The following is a 17,497-nucleotide window of genomic DNA, read 5'->3' on the forward strand; positions in this document are numbered from 1 at the left end:
AAATCATGGCAAAATAAAGCATGAAATATAACACGATCACACGCTCGCTTTATTGATGCCTCAGCTCGCTGCAGCTGTGGTCCGATGAAACCAGCCAATCAGGGCTGTTCAGGAAGTACTACGGTCGGGTGTCTTTGTTCCTCACCCAGCTCAGCTCTCCAGCAGTAAAAACACATAATGATGAGCTGGGCAGTGATAAAGAAAATTGATGTCTCTTTCAGTGGCTGCCGGTGCAGCTTATGAGAATGCGCAGTGCGGATGATGGAGATTAAGCAGCATCAGTCTGATTTAGTGATTAGTATTGAAGCAAACTGAGAATCATTTATATGTACATATGCTGGTACTTTTGTGGAAAAAAAATCCAGTCTGTACATGATTTCATGAGTACTTGAGCATTTTCTATAAATATTCAAAGCGTAACGGGATGGCTTTTATTGTCCTTTTTATATAGACTGTGTTGTCCCTGAATCTCTTTATTTGGACTCTGAAGAGGTCTTATGTTTCTTTGTGCTGATGAGCTGTGGTGCAAGTCTGCAGACCTTACAGAACAAGTCTGAAGCTGCACTTTTAGAAGCTATCTGTTTTTCTTTTAAATCTCATACCAGTAATTAGTTTTAGTAGAAAAAATATTTCTATCATGGAGGTGTTGGTGGATAATGCTTCTGTTGAACCTGCTTTTAGACTGAGTCGTAAACGCTTTGAAGTGATCTCTTCTAAACTAAAGTGTTTTAAGCTTTTTCTTGTTGGCCATTCCTGTATTTACATTCAATGCTGTTTTCCAGGTATTAAAACATTTTTATTGGTTTCATGGTCCAAATCATAGTATTTGTCAGCCAGTGCATTACATATGTGATCTAAGGAGTTATAACATAAAATGCAAAAAATGTACATTAAAAACAAAGAACTTAAAGATCCACTCCAATGAAAACAGTCTTTTTTGTGTTTTCAACATGTTCATGTAGACTACCATTTTTTTTTAGTAGATGACTTATATAAAATAATTTACGATTAAAACTGGATTTCTGAGTATTTCTTTATTCAAATCAGGGGAGTAAAAAGCAGATAATTGAAAAATGCTAAGGCGTAGGGACTGAAATGGATGTGCCAAAGGCTACTTTTTCTATTCCAATTCGGAAGCATCTACTTGCAGACAAATAGAGCTATTAATGTCTTAATTTCTATTGTCTGAGCTGGTATCTGGCTCACACTGTACAGCGAGATAGTTCCAATATTGCTCGCCGTTGTTTTGCTATGCTAATGTTAACTTGCAGTTGTGAGAAGCTGTAAACTAGCGGGATAGAGTTTAAACAGAGGTTTGATGGGATTAGCGGAGCTAACTTCTGCACCAACAGTCCTGCCCACTACCCAGAATCGTATTTCAAATGAGCTGCAGAAAATATGTCTTAAAAAAAAAAACAGGCTTTTTTATTTTGGCTATAAACTGCATAATCATAATGAAAAGACCTCTGAGAACGATTTTACTATATAGCTGGAGTGGGACTTTAAACAAAGTGTACATTAAATGTATGACAGAATAAAAGTAAGAGAAGAAATGCCAAATCTGTTTCTGCTTTTGGCATTAGTCTTCTTTAATATCTAAATGCAAAGAATACAATTTTAATCTTTGAGAAGCAGATTTCTTTTAATTTATTTTTTGGGCACATCTGGTTCAAGTGTCTAAAATTAAATTACACACCTTAAAATTAGATTTGGATGGCACTTTCCACCAACTGATTTTGAGAAGGCTCTAAATGAACATGTTGATTAAAAAGAGACCGGGGAAAGGCAGGGAAACGTGTATCATGAATTTCGTCACTGTGTTTATTGAGCTAATTAATAAACAGATGGGGTCAGCCCAGCAGCATCGGTTGTAACTGAGACAGAGCAGCTTTTAAACACCAATCTCTCCTGTCTTGACTGGATATAGTATTAGATTTTGTCTCATATTTTCACGTTCCAGTTCTTCTTCTCATCCTCTTTATTTCCATGGGTTCCACTCTGTCTCAGTAGTTGATCTGTCCTCCTTGTTTATGTTGATGCTTTAGATTTGTAGGCCACACTGCTTTATTCCTTAATATTTATTTCTGAGCTTGTGATGGAAATGCTGATGCAGTGAAAAAAAAATGTGGAGAGAATGAGTCATTCCAAGGGCATTATCCTCTCCACGATTCTTCTCATTTATGTGTGCAGTTACAGCTATTTTATTATTCCTCCTGTTTTAAATGGACATTAAGGGCAGAACATCTCAAAGATTCCACCTCTGTTAATCCTGCAATAAACATTTAATGCCATTTTTTCAATCACTAAAGGCAAGGCCTTTGTTCTAATGGTAGGTCATCATTTTTAATGGTTTTTCATTAAAAAACCATTTGGTGAAAATTCAACGCCACACTTATTGGAATCTTGTTGATTGATTTTTTTTTGTTTCAAATTGGTCACCAGCAACTCTACATGTACAATACTACATTCAGCCAACATAAAGGAAATATTTGGAAATTTTAGCATCTCACCTTTGTGAACCCTTCAAGGATATTCATGTAAACAGTCAACCCACTGAAAGAAACAACGACAAAGGCTTTATGGTTTTGGCTAAAAAACACATAATCCTGTGTAAAAGACTACTGGGAATTATTTTACAAAAGAGAAAAATATGGTTGGAGAGGGACTTTAAACCTAAAAAAAATAATCGTGTTGAGTGTCAAATCAATTTAATTTTGGCTCACAATAACATGTATTACAAGTTATTTCATCATTGCAATATTGATCACAAAAGTCGTGAGTTTTCCTCGCATTCTGGATCCCTAGAGTAAATATCTGTTTGTGTATTTTCTCTCTAAAACCAATTATTTTTATTTGTTAAATACATATTTCACCTAACTAAGGATTTAAACTCAGTAGAGGTGGAACTTCCACTTTTAATATTTTACAATTTTCCAGCAAAAGCTAAAGCAAAACCTTCTTTGTCTAAAATGTAAAAATGTTATCTATTTGTAGATAAGTCAAAATAGCATTGTTGAAGTGCAGTTGTATTTGATTTATCATTTTTTAAACCAAGCCTAATGTTACATTTCAGTCAAATGTTCTGCTCAACCATGTCAAGGTTGTCTTTGTAATTGCTTGGTCCCACTTGAGCTTTAAAGAAAAAAAAAAGCTGAAGCAAATGAGGTGAAATGGTGTGATGATGGATGGGTATAATTAAGCATGAAGGAACGCTGAGACATATTAGGTGAATAAAAGTCTTTTTGGAGAGGGTAGATTTCCTGTTGCTGAGTGCTGCCTCAGCTGAATGGGTGCAGATGAGGCACTGCTCTGTACTGCCATGTTTCCTGCAGAGATTCAGTCCAACTGTGTTCAAGTGAGACCGTTTTTGAAGGGGGGGTGTGGTTTGAAAACTCATTGAAATGCTTGAAGAAAGCTTGGCAGTGCAGCCCGACTGACTGTCTGTCACAATGAGGGTGTTTGTATGTCAAATTCATGAGTGTTGTACGGGCCAGTTGTTACCATAGGAACATAAATGATATGACAATGGGCAGATGTGGCTTAACTCACATGCATGAATGAAGTCTGCTTGTTGACAGTTCAACAAAAAGATGTTTAGTCATAATGTTGAAAATATTTAAAGATCCACCCCAATTTTTCAAAATGTTCTTGTAGCATTTTTCTCATAATGGAGGAAAATGTTAGAAAATGAATCGGAAAATGGCATTTCTGACTATTTCTTTATTATATTGTGATTCAAGAGCGGCTGAAAAACATGCAATTTGAAAAAAAGCGTATTTATGATGTAGCAAACACACTGCCATAAGCTCCCTGCCCCAATCTGCTCCGTAACCAGGAGGGGAAGGGGGACGGAGTTGCTCTGTGCCAATGTATTCAGAGACAGATTTCTGATGAACTACTGTCGCTCTGCGGAAACTATCTCCTAGAAAACAACACTGTTTGTTTGTGTTTTTTTTTGAGGGGGGGGGGGCTTAAACAGGATAAAAAAAAAGCTCAAAGACCATTGGGAATGATTACAAAAAAAAAAAAAAAAAACGATCAAAAGTTGATTGGAGTGGATCTTTAAGGGTAGAAGATACCAATGCATTCCACTCAACTCTTCATATATGGACGTATGGTCCGGACCCCTTCCACATCAATTTTTTATATTTTGGGTGTTACCAACTCATCGTTTTTTTACATGCTGGCTCTTCCCATTAAATCAGGGGTCCCCAACATGCGGGCCAACAACCGGTACCGGGCTGAGGGCCGCTTAGTACCAGACTACAGATGCTATTCACAGGTCCCCAATCCTTGGGACGTGGATCGGTACCCTAATCTGGCTGTTCCCCTTACATCAGGGGTCCCCAACCTCCAGGTCGCGAACCAGAACTGGTCCGGACACGCTTGGTACCAGGCCACAGACGCTAATCGGGGTCCCCAACCCTCAGGACGGAACTAGGACTGATACCCTAACCTGATACCAGTTTTGCATCTGGTACCACGTCCCAAGGGTTGAGGACCTGTGATTTAATGGGAGCAGCCAGCATGTCAACATAATGACGAGTTGGGGACACCCAAAATGTCAAAAAGTGACATGGAGGAGATCTGAACCATATGTCCATATATGACGAATTGAGGGTGAGAATGTGTAGAGGAGATACAATCTCAGTTGTCTGATATGAGTGTATACAGTAGCAACTAAAAATCCCAGTGGATCATGACAGAGAGCTCTGTGTCTATCCTTGTCTGAGTGCTTCTGGCGAGGAAGACCTCTGCTGGTTCAAGGATTGGGGCAGATATCTCACATGTGAGCCACCAGTCAGTGTTGGCTCGTGTGTTTTACAGTGAAAGAGTAAATGACAGATGCTCTTTTTGCTCTCAAAGATCTGCTTCAGTGACGCTGCCATCTGGTCGGCTAAGTGGAGCTGAGGGCACGATGCTGCTCCCTGCAAAATCACTGACTTGGTGGGAAGGCTCAGGACTTAAATCCACTTAGGATAGTGAGCGTGGATAGAGCGGAGTGGAAAAGAAGTTGCAAAGGGGCGGAGGTCACATGGTGTAATGCCTTTGCCCACTTAAAGGGCAGATGGAGGGAGTTTTACAGAAGGTCAGTCATGCATTGCCTGGGGGAAGGGTGTGGGAACAAAGTGCAAAGGAAAAACAATACACCAAGTTTATATTTCTGTAACTGTTTTTACATTTTTCCCTTTACCTATATTAAAGTAAAGCTTACTCTGTACAGATTTAACCAAAGTTTGAAAAGTCTTGATTTAAAATGTATAGGGGAAAACCAATTCCATAGATCTAATAATTTTCTTCGTTTTTTTCTGAAAAACAAGTAAGCCTTTTATCAAATATATGAAACTTAGTCTAACTTAATTGAAAGAATTGCATTAATAAACTGTTAATCAAATGGGCAGGCTCTTTATTGTAGCAAATAAAAGAGAACTTTTTTATTTTAAAGTAAAATTCAAAATCATTTTCGACACTCCTACTCCATCTTTAAATATGTAAATAAGCTCCCATGCTGGAATAAAAGAAACAAGAGAGCTGAGTCAAACAGTGATGACTCGGGCTCTTTAGAAGAGGTTATCTTTGGCTGCCCAGGCCTGCCTGTCCGTCTCCATCACATCAAAACACAAATGCTGCCTGTGGAGCTGAGATGCAGAGCGTTGGGAGTCGTCCTTTTTTAGCCACGTCCCTCATCCCTCTGTTTCATATTTTCCCAGCTGTAGAAATAAAAGATTCTTCCTAATCCTGTCATCTTTTATGTTTTCTCAGTTTTTTGTCCTTCCCTGTCCTTCAAGTCATTGTTAATTGTGGACTTGTTAATGCAATGGGGCTTCATGCTCTTCTACATTTGTTCTTATTTTATGCATTCTCTTGAATCTATTTTCTATTCACTCTTATCAGCAGATGTCCAATGATCTATAAGAGCATTATCCTGTGTGCTGTGAGGAACAGCTCAGCCACTGAGATAGATTTATTGATTAGTCTGGAAATGTAAGTGATAGTTTGAAACAGCTATTACTCACAATCCTTCTGGCTGTTTTCATTTCCATCCAGCATGTCCCTTTAAAAAGCTGAAATTTCTCTGTGAAGACTTAAAGGTCCTGCTTCTCTGTGATCTGATATCTTTAGACAGAGAAAAACTTCAGTCACGACATGTTTTTGTCCTAAAACATCAAAGACATTATTAGTTTTGTTGATTGGTCTATGGTTTCTTTTGATGATTTTTGTACCTCGTGATTTTCACAACAGACCCTGTCTTTTAGTTCATATGGTACATAAAGAGTTTTCCAAAGTTAGTAATTTTCCTTTATCCTTCTGAATGTTTGTACCATAAGGCACACTTAAAATCCTATTATCTTCTAAAATATTGACAGTGTACCTTATGATCTTGTATTTTTGTTGTGTTCATAGATCTCAAACAGATTTTCTGTAGTACGCAGTGATCGAAAATCTGTCAAAACGTTTTATTACGACTGTAAAATATACTAAAGGAGCCTTGCAGGGTTATACATACTCTGCTTCAATATAATATTATGATCTGAAAATAAGGATCCTAACAAGGTACTTGTCTGGAAACATTCTCTCAACAATGCTGACATTTACTATGAATGAGCTAAAGTTTGACTTACCTGTTGTACTGTACGGCTGCTTATTACAGATAAATCTGGTACACGTGTAACAACACAATTTGCTAGAAAATGTACAAAACTTCCCATAGGCTGTGTCCGAATTCCTTCCCTACTAAAAAACTATTTAGTGAGGACTATCTAGTGCCCTGGATTTCAAAAGAAATTCCCATACCATGCTCACGACTTTTTTGTTTTTTTATTTTTAAACAGCAAATATGACATAACTGATTTTACAAACTGAAAACCTACTTCATAGAAGTGTTTTATGGCAAGTATTTATGTATCCACTGTGTTCTGATGATGAAAACGTTGATGGTTTTTCACATTCACATTTCACATTTTGGAAGTGTACATTCAAATAGCCCTAAAAATGAGCAAATTCATTATATAGTGCACTACAGTATATAGTGAGAAGTGAAGGAATTCAGACATAGCCATAGACTAATCTAGCCAATCTCCTGCTGTCTCTTAGCCCCTTTAGGAATTCTGGTACTGAAGTCATACTACATTATATCGCTGTCATGTTTCACTAAGTATACATTGTAATCTGGTGCATCATATGTGTAAGTAGACCATGCTCTGCTTATTGATAGTGTGCATTATAATCTAATATGCTTTTTGGCCCGAAAAGTAAATACAAATATGTACTTAGTTGTTTAAAATCCCCCATGACAATTTTTTAAATAAAAAAAAAAACTTTCTCAGTAGTGTTTTAATTGTGATTATGAAGTTTTTAACCAAAATCCCATCCCACAACTTAGATGTCTTAAAAAGCATTTTTTCATGTTGATCTGAAGCCTGCGTCTGCAGAATCTCCTCTGAGGGGGTGGGGCTTTTGGAGCTGAGTGGAGCTACTCCGTCTCGGAGCCCTCCGCCATCTGATTATGGTAGCTGGTCAGGTTGCTTGCCAGTTTCATTTCGTCTAGATTTGACACCTCCCTCGTGGAGCTTTAAAGACATCCATGTGCTGTGGTTCATTACAGTCTTTGGTGGGTGATGTATCACACAGCTGAGGGAGTACAAACAGGAAGACGTAATCAGTGACGTTCTCCCCATGAGATTGGTCCAAGTGTCATTTTCTGAAATGGATCAGCAAACCGCCCTGTGTTTTGACATTTACAATATTTCTTTGCTCTCTTTTAGGCTCTTGCATCCTACCGTGTCTACCTCTTGACAGCACGAATCCCTACTAAGGTAAGGGCAGAATTTTTACGTTAACACCACAATAGTCTCGGTTGGAATAAGCAGAGAAGGATAGCAAAATTCACATCCTCATTTAGTTTAACCCTTTAACACCTGAGGCGTCGCTGGTGACGCTTAAACAAAAAATATTTAACATACTGAAACTTTCCAATCGTTAACACAATCCCACGTGAAGCACCATGTGTTTGTATCACTGCTTTCTTTGGTTTTCACTCTGGTTTGAGTTTAAGTGAACCCTCATTTTCAGTTGGAGTCGCATCAATGCTCAGGCAAGCTTTTGTTCCTACTCTGAACAGTGGACTACCAAAAAAATCACTCTGGAGTGAATCAAACCACTACAGATGCTGTAGGTTGGATGTCATTTTATTCAAACATTTCTAGATCATCAAGCCATTTAAATTTTTAAGGGGCTCTACCATGATTTTCTTAAGCCTTTCAGAGTAAACTATATCCATATATATGCTCATATATTACCTTCAGAACCCTAAAAAACTAGTTATTTATGAAATATGAGTCATTTTTATGGACCGTTTCAATACAAGGAACTAAAACGACTTGGGGTTCTTTATAGAGAGGAATGAACAGTATAATGCACTTAAAAAGTAGAATTTTCATGGTAGGGTAAGAATTAACTGTAAAACTGATAACTTTGCGCTAGATTACTGGGGCATATTTCTGTTGTGGCTTTTATTCAAACTGGATGTTGTGGACAGTAGAATATGCTACCATTTATAAGCATCCTATTTAGAACATACATCTGTTTGTATCTTTAGGCACAAACCAATCTGAACACATCAGTGGAAACCCTCAAAAAATCCTTCAGAGGGATGGATTTATACAGATTTTTAAATCTCCTATTCTGCATCAGTCTTTTTTCACTTTATTCAGTCTGATCTTATTTGCATTTATACTATTCGCAATAGTTTTTTATAAACTAGTCATTTTCTTGCATGATGTAATTCATAAACCACTTTAGAATTCAGATTGTTTGTGTTTCTGTTCTTTGAACAGTTGTTTTGAGTTCGGTTGAGTAAAGAGTTTGTTGCACCAAACCTTCATCTCTTTCTTCCCTCAGACAGATTTCAGACATCTCTGCTCTCCTGAAGGCAGTTCCAGCATCCTCGCTCTCTTTTTTTCCCCCTCTTAAGCCCAACTCTACATCTTTTTCCCTTCTCCTCCCCGCTCTGTCTTTCCTCCCCCACTCTCCACTGTGCCAAGAGTCAGCAGGAAAAACCGATGCCTTTTCAATCTGATTGCTTTGATGTCAGAAGAAGCAGTGCACAGTGTTTATTCCAGCAGACACTGGGGGCAGTTTAACAGTCATTCTTGTTGCATCAGTCAGTTATAACAATGGGAGGTGGCGGTTCCACTTCGGGTTTGATCCTGTTTTACAATGTCAACCAAAAAGAACAAGCAACATATAAATATATAGTAAACAAACTTTACTGTAGTTAGTCTGTGCTTTGAAACTTCAAACACTTAAAGAAATGTTTATGTTTCAGTTTGAATGTTGGAATTTTGTGCATTTTTGCACAAGTGTTTTTTTTTTCTGTAGTAACTAAATCAACCTTTAGAAGTGCATCGACATTGAGGTTCTGTTACTCTCATTTAAAGTCTGTTACTGTTGAGGCTCCTTTTTGTCTCAGTGGTTGAAGATGTGATGCTTTGGCTCCTCTTGAGAAGCTGCAGGGCCCGTCTGGCTGTCAGTGGATCTCCAACCGAGGGAACTCCTCTTCCCTCTCACCCCCCTTCTTGGCTTTTGTCTGGTTACTTTCATAGCCTGCAGTAACTGTACAACTTACATACCAGAGTATCCCTTTTAACTCTGTCAAAACCCCACTGAGTAAACATTTTAAAACTCAGGGCTTTTTTTCCAAAACGATCCATCTGTTTGGTATCTAACTCAAAATAATTCTAGCTTAAGTTACAAGATTGTTAGAAATAAGATTTTAACTCACTTCAGTTATTCAACCTTAAGTATTGTGTTTAAACATCCTAATTTGAAAGAAATCTGTGTAAAACAAAAAGAGGAGGAAGCATCTGAATGGCAGATGGACAATGAACGAATGATTGAACAATTAATCAGCAGCATTTGGTTCTGCACACACCTCCCAGCACGACACTATAGCTGCTGGTTTGGAGTCAAAGTTATTGCCACTCCTACTGAAAGCAGTTTAGTGTAACTTACCAACTAAGTGGCCTCTGCGAGGTTAGATTTAGTACTAAATAAATCATTTAAAGTTGTTGTTTTGTTTTGTTTTTTTGAAAATCAGAAACTGCAAATTCTCATCCTCTATTTTTGTAAAGGTACAAGCAGCTCATTTTGATAACCATCAATCTGCTGGGAGCCGCACAAGGAGGCACTCCTCCATAGAGTCTTTAGTTTATTCTCTACACAGGTGCAGCCTGCCTTTTTTTTCTTTTTTAATAAGCTTTTATCTACTCAAACCAAAAAAAAAAAATATAAGAGATGTCTGGGTTGACTCAGAGCATAGTTTTTCAAAAAACCTGAATGCACTGGTTTGTATACCTGGCATGAGATTCAGCAGCTTATGCAGGGAGGAATTAAGAAAGCTACACAACAAATAAAAATGTAATTTAAAAAAGATAAAAATGGAGCCTATAGTTCATGCCTGGCATATCTCGGACAGCAATAGATAAAAAAGGGGGGGGGAAGCAGATGTGTAACCAAACAAAGAGAAGAGGGAAAAAATGTTTTAGCGTTGATTTAGTGGGATCCAAATGTTTTTATGATGAATTTTAATAATCCAAATAGTTTCCCAAAAGGGAGAGAAGACGCTGAAACAGCACACTCCCAGAACTTTGTGTTTGTACTTTCCCCTTAGCAAATATCTCATACATGAGAGAAAAAAACAAATTAAATTGTTTGACATTTTTATGTTTCTATGTTTGTGTTGTCCTCCCTTTTTATACAGCTGCAGGAGAAAATATGTGAACCCTTTGGAATTGATTGGTTTTATGCATAAATCAATAATAATAAAAAATAAATAAATAAATTGGTGTGATTAAGCAGGCAATGTTGTTTCTCCATCAATGTGATTTAGATTGAGATAAAAGAACAAAAAAAAAACATCTTGTGCCCATTTTGGAAAGAAATAGAAGTACTCCCAAGGGGTTCACATACTTTATCTTGTAACTGTGAAAAATTTAGATAAAGGAGCACACATAACATTGATCTGTCATCTGATTTCTAACATGTTTGTGAATAAAATCATTTATTTTGGATAAAAAAGTTGAATGGAACAAAAAAATGTCTGCAGATAAACACAAAATACACTATTTTATAACAAATTGATAAATAAGCAGAAATAAACTAGCCAAATCTTTTGCCCAATAAAAATAAAGCTCTTTCGTTTTTCATTGTTGTATGGTTCTCTTTAATAGCTACAGATATTCAATAGTATTTGATAGGAGCACACACACAAACACAAAAACACACTGTGTAGTGTATTCAGACAGACGGATTTAGGCTTATCTGCTCCCTCCTCATCTCTCAGCCGAGCCTCAGGAGCCCAGCTCCCACCTGGAGCTGTCTGGCCTCTCTGCCTGGCCTGCCCTCAGGCACTGGAGATGTGCAGTCAACCTGTGCTCATTTTGTAATGCACGTTTTCCTGTCCAGGATTCCCCTATTCTCAATTAATATTCTTTTGTGGGTTTTTTGGGGTGTTTTTGGGTCATGAGAAAACAAGGAAGCTCTTTTTGTTTTCCAACCTTTCAATGCCCCGTTCAGGACAAATGTGGGAAACAAACGTAGATATTTGTCTTTTCTTACAGCTTCATCCATGACTGTGCACTACCTATTGCAATCTATAATTTTTTTTACCACCTTTTATATCTATTCCTAAAATGAATAAACGTTGGGGTTTCCATTAAAAAACACAAAGCATTGACCTCACAAATCATTTTATTATAAGGTTTAACTTCACAAAAACATTTCCTGTGACCACATGCTGACCATTTATAATGGAACCGACTAGTCTGAATCGAGGCTTAAATTATAACAAGTGAAGTTAAAATCCAGTTAACTATTTTGATCGTTTAAAAGGGCTTGATTGTATTGAATGTGGCTCCATTCATGCCTGATGATAACTGTCTAAAAGTAAATGCTGAATTATGACTTTACTCCTAATTTATCCTTTCATTTTTTTAGGTGGAACACTCCTTTAATTATCTGGAGATCCAGGGAGTTGCTTGCAACAAGCCGACACAGGTAAAAAACAATGGAACAAGCTATTAAAACAAGGATATTTTTACTGCAACCTCTTGTTTTGTGTGGCTAAGACTCTGTAGGAAAGATGTGTTTAGTACTTCCTGTTTAAGTTCTTAAGGCGATTCTACCACAAATCAATCTTTAACTTTAGGTATACCCACTCTAGTAGATTAATTTCTGCATTCTCTCTTTTTCCAAACTTGGTGGTTTAAATCCAAGTCTGCATCATTTTTTCCTGTGGTTGATTAAAAAATGAATCCAGACGGTGAATGCATGGACTTTTCTGAAGGTTATGTGTGCTTTCAGGCACTAGATTGTTTGAATTCTTAAAATGTTTCTAAAAAAATGGTACCAAGGATTTTTTTTTCAAAGTGGGAAAGTGGGCTTTCTCGACAAAACCTCCTCTTCACCCTACGGTTTGATGTTTCCCATAGTTGGATGAATGTTTACATCCCAAATATCAGTTTTTAGTGTTTTGGTATTTCTATAGGAGAACTTTAGGTCTGGGATTTCTGGATTCTGTAGCAAAATGATAATCAGTCTGTGACTGTTGTCCTGCGGCTGAACTCACTTATCATAAGTGATGTGAAGAGTCTTAATGCTGTGACTGAAAGTCTCCTGTGTACCAGCTAGGATTATGTTAATTTTACTCACATTGTCATATGTCAGCATTTGCATAATCCAGATGAGCTCTGTAATGGTTAGCCAGCATTAGTTAATGTCATCGATCTTAACTGGGTGTCGTTTGTGTGTTGGACGGAGGGTTTTGTGATTCTTTCAGATCAGATTTGCACAAAAGGCAAAAATAATAAGACATTTTTTTTACTCATTTTTAATTTTATACTGATAATATTATTGAATATTTAAATCTTATTTAGGTTAGCATTTAGAATTCTCCTCAGAGATTTGGCTAATTTGAAACTTGTTGGGAATCTTAAATAAAATGTATGGGAAATTTCATTATTTTTTTTTTCAACCAGTTTCTTATAATTACTCAAATATACAAGTTGTGTAGGTTTACATCTTCCTAGAAGTAAACCAAAATACTGTAAGAAATGTGAATGACACAGGACCTCATCGTTTGAATCGTATGGTTGTTTGTGTCTCTATAGTTAAGCAGAAGCATGGCAGACATTTGTGGCAGCCAACTGCAGTAAAAGTTCAATAATAAGAATATCTAATGCAAAATTCCTCTGTAAATGATTTTGAAATTATTTTTAGAATCCTAAAGCTGAGAATAGAGGCAAGACTTAATAATATTAAGCTGCAGCATATTAATTTAGACATGCAAACTGTAGGAGTTTGCTTATTAAAGCGTCTTCTACCAAAAAATGCCTGTGTGCATGAAGGTTTTTGCATTTAAGCTGTTTACTTCTGAATATTCATGTTACAAATGTCTATAGAGAAGATCAGAAAGGAGTAAAGGATTGGTCATATCGTCAATGAAGACATATATTGCTTCCAAAAAGTGCTGCATGATCATCCTTTGTGAGGGAATTGATCACTTCAGTGAATGAAAGTGTTCCAAAGGAAACTTAATGCTTATTTATTCTTTATCTCTTTATAAATTTTAGTAGATTAGGGAAAAAGTAACGAATAAATCTTACATTAAAGTTCATCTTCTTAATGTGCAGATGGATTACAGTACTGTTCTTTAAGTTTTGCTTCCATCATTGTATAAGCTTAACGGGTGCGTTTGTGGTACATTTTCCTTATAAATGTACTGACAGCTTTGGGCCTTGTCTCTGGATATCTCCCTTCAGCTATGCATAGATTATGAGCGTGGCTCCTTCTCGTTGAGGCTGCCCTCCACAGAGGAGGTCAATGAGGTGGTGGCTCACATAGGGAACTGTCTTCTGAGGATATGTCCTGGTCTTCCGCCGACGTAAGTTTACATTTGTGTGCATGTTCTAAGTCCTGCAGCAGTTTTTCCATTGTTCGTTGTTATTAGGTTCATTTACCATTCACACTTGAGTTTTACTGCCTTCAGTTTTCACATTTATGCATAGATACAAATGTGCATTTTTAAATAAAACCAAGTTTGATTTTAGCAGTAGGAGCACTGATAACATTGCAGATATATTTTTCTTCTTTAATCTTTCATAAAGATGGGTGGGAGGAAAGGCTTTTCTTTGTTGAATATGACTGTTTTCTCACCTGTCGTATCTTCTCAGTAAAGTGATGAAGAAGCTCTCCATGGAGCCCTCTGACAGGCTGCCCTCTCTGCAGACTCTGTGGGAGAACAACAAGCTGGCTGAACCAGGACCCTGTGGTAGGAACTCGTGACTTAACTCTGATAACTGTGTGGCTGCATATGTCTACTAGCAACCCCCACTTATGAACTGTAGCTTTCCACTTGCTGGATTAACTATGTCTCATTTTCAGTGATCTTTAGGGGTGTAATGATAACAACAATTTGATATTTCTGGATGCTGATTCTATTCACTTTTTTGATTTGACTGGTTCATTTTAAACGATCCGATTCACTGACCTAAAATGGATCCAGGACATCTTTAGCCAAAAATTCAACCAGTTTGACTCAGAGATAAACACTTGGTACTGAAAGTGCAGAGGAAGTTTTCAATATTCCTTGTATTTCTTCAAGATAATCAAGTGTAAATTAAACATTTGCCCAAACAAACAAGTAAACAAGAATTGATGTCAAATCCAGTCGCATTTTTGCTTCACATAGTTCAGCCAACTGTTGTTTTTCTACATTCAAATAATACAAATGGAACATTATTATAACATTTTACCACACTGTGTGGTCACATGTCTTTGGAAAATGCAGTGTTTCCACACATTGAACTGTAATGATTGATCATTTTTTGCTGCATCACATGTGTGTTGTCCGCTATGATGACACTTGGTCATTTTTTACTTTAGTGAAATAAACCTACCATTTCTCAATCCAAATTGTATTTTCCAAAATGAATTCAATCATCCATTTATGTCATTTTGAAGTGATTATTAATGGTGTAGGTCAATTTGATTGGATTCTTTCTCAAATTGATCGATCTGGTTGGATTGTAGGAATAGAAATTGATTAATCGACTGATCAAGTCACCCCAAGTTATTTTACTTCTTTTTTACTTCTCTTCATTTTTGTCCAGGTGGGTTTTCCCAGATGTACAAATGTGTGTGCGACTGGTTAGGTCTGCCTTACAGAGAAGAGGTACAGTGGGTAAGCATACAATTTTTTGGATTTTTAGGATGGGCGGCAAATCTTGATTTACAAACACAATGTCAACAAACTGGATGATAAGGAGACTTTTACAGTTCATTCTCTCTTCTTCAGGATGTAGACACCATCTATTTAACACAAGACACCAGAGAACTAAACCTACAAGACTTCAGTCACCTGGAGAACAGGTGTTGGCCGTGATTTCATTATTAAACATACTTTTGTGGTATTATAGCTGTAATTATGACTACAACGTTCATTGTCCAACTTGTTTCTTCCATTTGTCTTCAGGGATCTGGTAGCTATAATAGCCGTCCTGGAGTTTAACCAATGGTTCACCAAGCTCTCCACCAAGGATTACAAACTGGTTAGTACTTGTCTGAGGTTGGTACTAGGCATCATCAAAACTTATATCATCAAGATATAGATCATCTAACCCTCTAAATTACAAAGTGCATCATGGCCAAACATGATAAATGAACAACTAAAGAGACAAAGAGGTGGATTGTTTTAATCAGGACAGGTTTGAAGATTCTGGAGAGGTGTTCGGTTCAGAGGCAGAGGAGTTGGTCCTACAGGAATATTTATTTTAGCTTATGGTTGTTCTCTATTCTTATCCTAGCAGATTTTTTTCTCTTAAATACTATAATCTATTTGATTGCTGACGTGCATTACTTAATAAATACCAATTATTACTATTATTTAAGGCCCTTTATCATGCTGTTACTAAGCTTTTCAGAGTAAAATATATCTATATATCTATATCGATTTTATGCTCTGGCACAAAAAACCAACCATTTTTCGCAGTCTTTTGTGCCCTCAGCAATTATGTTGTTGAATTTAGATAAAAGTGTTTTTTGAGATTATTGCTGAGGTGATGTATTGCTGTATGCTGATGTTACGGAGCTAAGGAGCACTCATTTTAACTAAGATGGTCTGACACATTAATGTGACTGTGTTGTGTGTGTGAGAAACTGCACTGGTAGTCTACAAATGAATTGCCCTCTGGGACCAATAAAGTTTTTCTGATTCTGATTCATATATGATATTATATTACCTTTGATACAGTAAAAAACATTTTTAAATGAAATATTAGTTATTTTTGCTAGCTCTTTTCCTACAAGGAAGTAAGACGCCTCAATCTTTGAGGTTCCGCCTTTCCCTCCTCATGGGTGCTGCCCATTTCATGACGTCATTCTAGACCTGGCCTCAGCACATCTGAACTTTTGCAAAGATGGATGTGCATATTGTGCATATAAATTAAAGTGTTTTGCTGATCATCTAGCTACACAGAGAAAGTGGGTGCGTGTGTTAGCCTGGGGTGGTGCTGGCAGCACAAACTCTTCCTAGAAAAGGCTGTTCCCCACTTTGTGACGTTATAATGTAAGGACCTGGTTGTTTTTGTAGATTGGGAGGGGCTGGTGCTCAGTAGGGCTGCCACAAACGATTATTTTAATAGTCGACTAATCACCGATTATTTTTTCCGATTAGTCGACTAATCGGGTCATGCACAAAGTTGATGTAAAACACAAATCTTAACCATCATTCACTTTAAACTAACTAAAAACTATATATATTCACACTAGCATCATTATAGATGAAATGTAAGCTGAATTTGGCCGCAAAAGATGCTAGTGACGATGGCTGAAGATGCTGATAGCCAACTAAAATATGAGTTAAAGGACAAATTAGCCTAAAAAAAGCATAAGTTAGCAAAGACAGCTAGCATGTAGCTGAAATAAAAACTCCAAAATAGCCTAAAAAAACCTTAATAAATGCCAAAATAATCCAATAAGCTAGCATAACACCATTATAACTTTCAACTTTACTACACTGACTCCATTTAATATGAAGTAACGACTAATCGACTATTAAATTAGTCGTCGACTATTTTAATAGTCGATTAGTCGTCGATTAGTCGACTAATCGTGGCAGCCCTAGTGCTCAGAGAGCAGGGTTTTAGAGGAATGTTCAGACATATGTGAATGGATCAAAATACCGCTCTGGGGATGCCCATGTGAGATACTAACATTGTAATACATTTAAAAGCTCAAAAAAGTTGATTTTGCATGATATAGGCTCTTGTATGCCAATATTTATTGTAGTCGACTTAATTGTAGCTGATTAGCTGTTGGAGTTCCAGAGTTAGTAAGCTGCAGTGAACGTATCAGGTAGAAATCTTGATTGTCATTCCGCCATCCTCATTCATTCTTGATTATTCTAAACATGTTTAAGTTAAATTCATAAAATTGTGAG

The 17,497-nt window shown here is 37.0% G+C and overlaps 1 protein-coding gene across 1 annotated transcript in view; it reads left to right on the forward strand.

The window, feature by feature from the left end:
• Positions 1–17,497, forward strand: part of LOC112143316 (F-actin-uncapping protein LRRC16A) — a gene marked incomplete in the record, with an annotated part of 61,541 nt that overhangs the window by 17,215 nt on the left and 26,829 nt on the right. The window contains 7 exon segments of the mRNA XM_024267190.2: positions 7,767–7,817; positions 11,998–12,057; positions 13,821–13,942; positions 14,232–14,329; positions 15,171–15,241; positions 15,356–15,429; positions 15,533–15,608. Of these exon segments, the coding sequence (XP_024122958.1) occupies positions 7,767–7,817; positions 11,998–12,057; positions 13,821–13,942; positions 14,232–14,329; positions 15,171–15,241; positions 15,356–15,429; positions 15,533–15,608 (552 nt within the window).

This window comes from Oryzias melastigma, linkage group LG16 (assembly GCF_002922805.2).
Source record: "Oryzias melastigma strain HK-1 linkage group LG16, ASM292280v2, whole genome shotgun sequence".
Taxonomy (NCBI): Eukaryota; Metazoa; Chordata; class Actinopteri; order Beloniformes; family Adrianichthyidae; genus Oryzias; species Oryzias melastigma.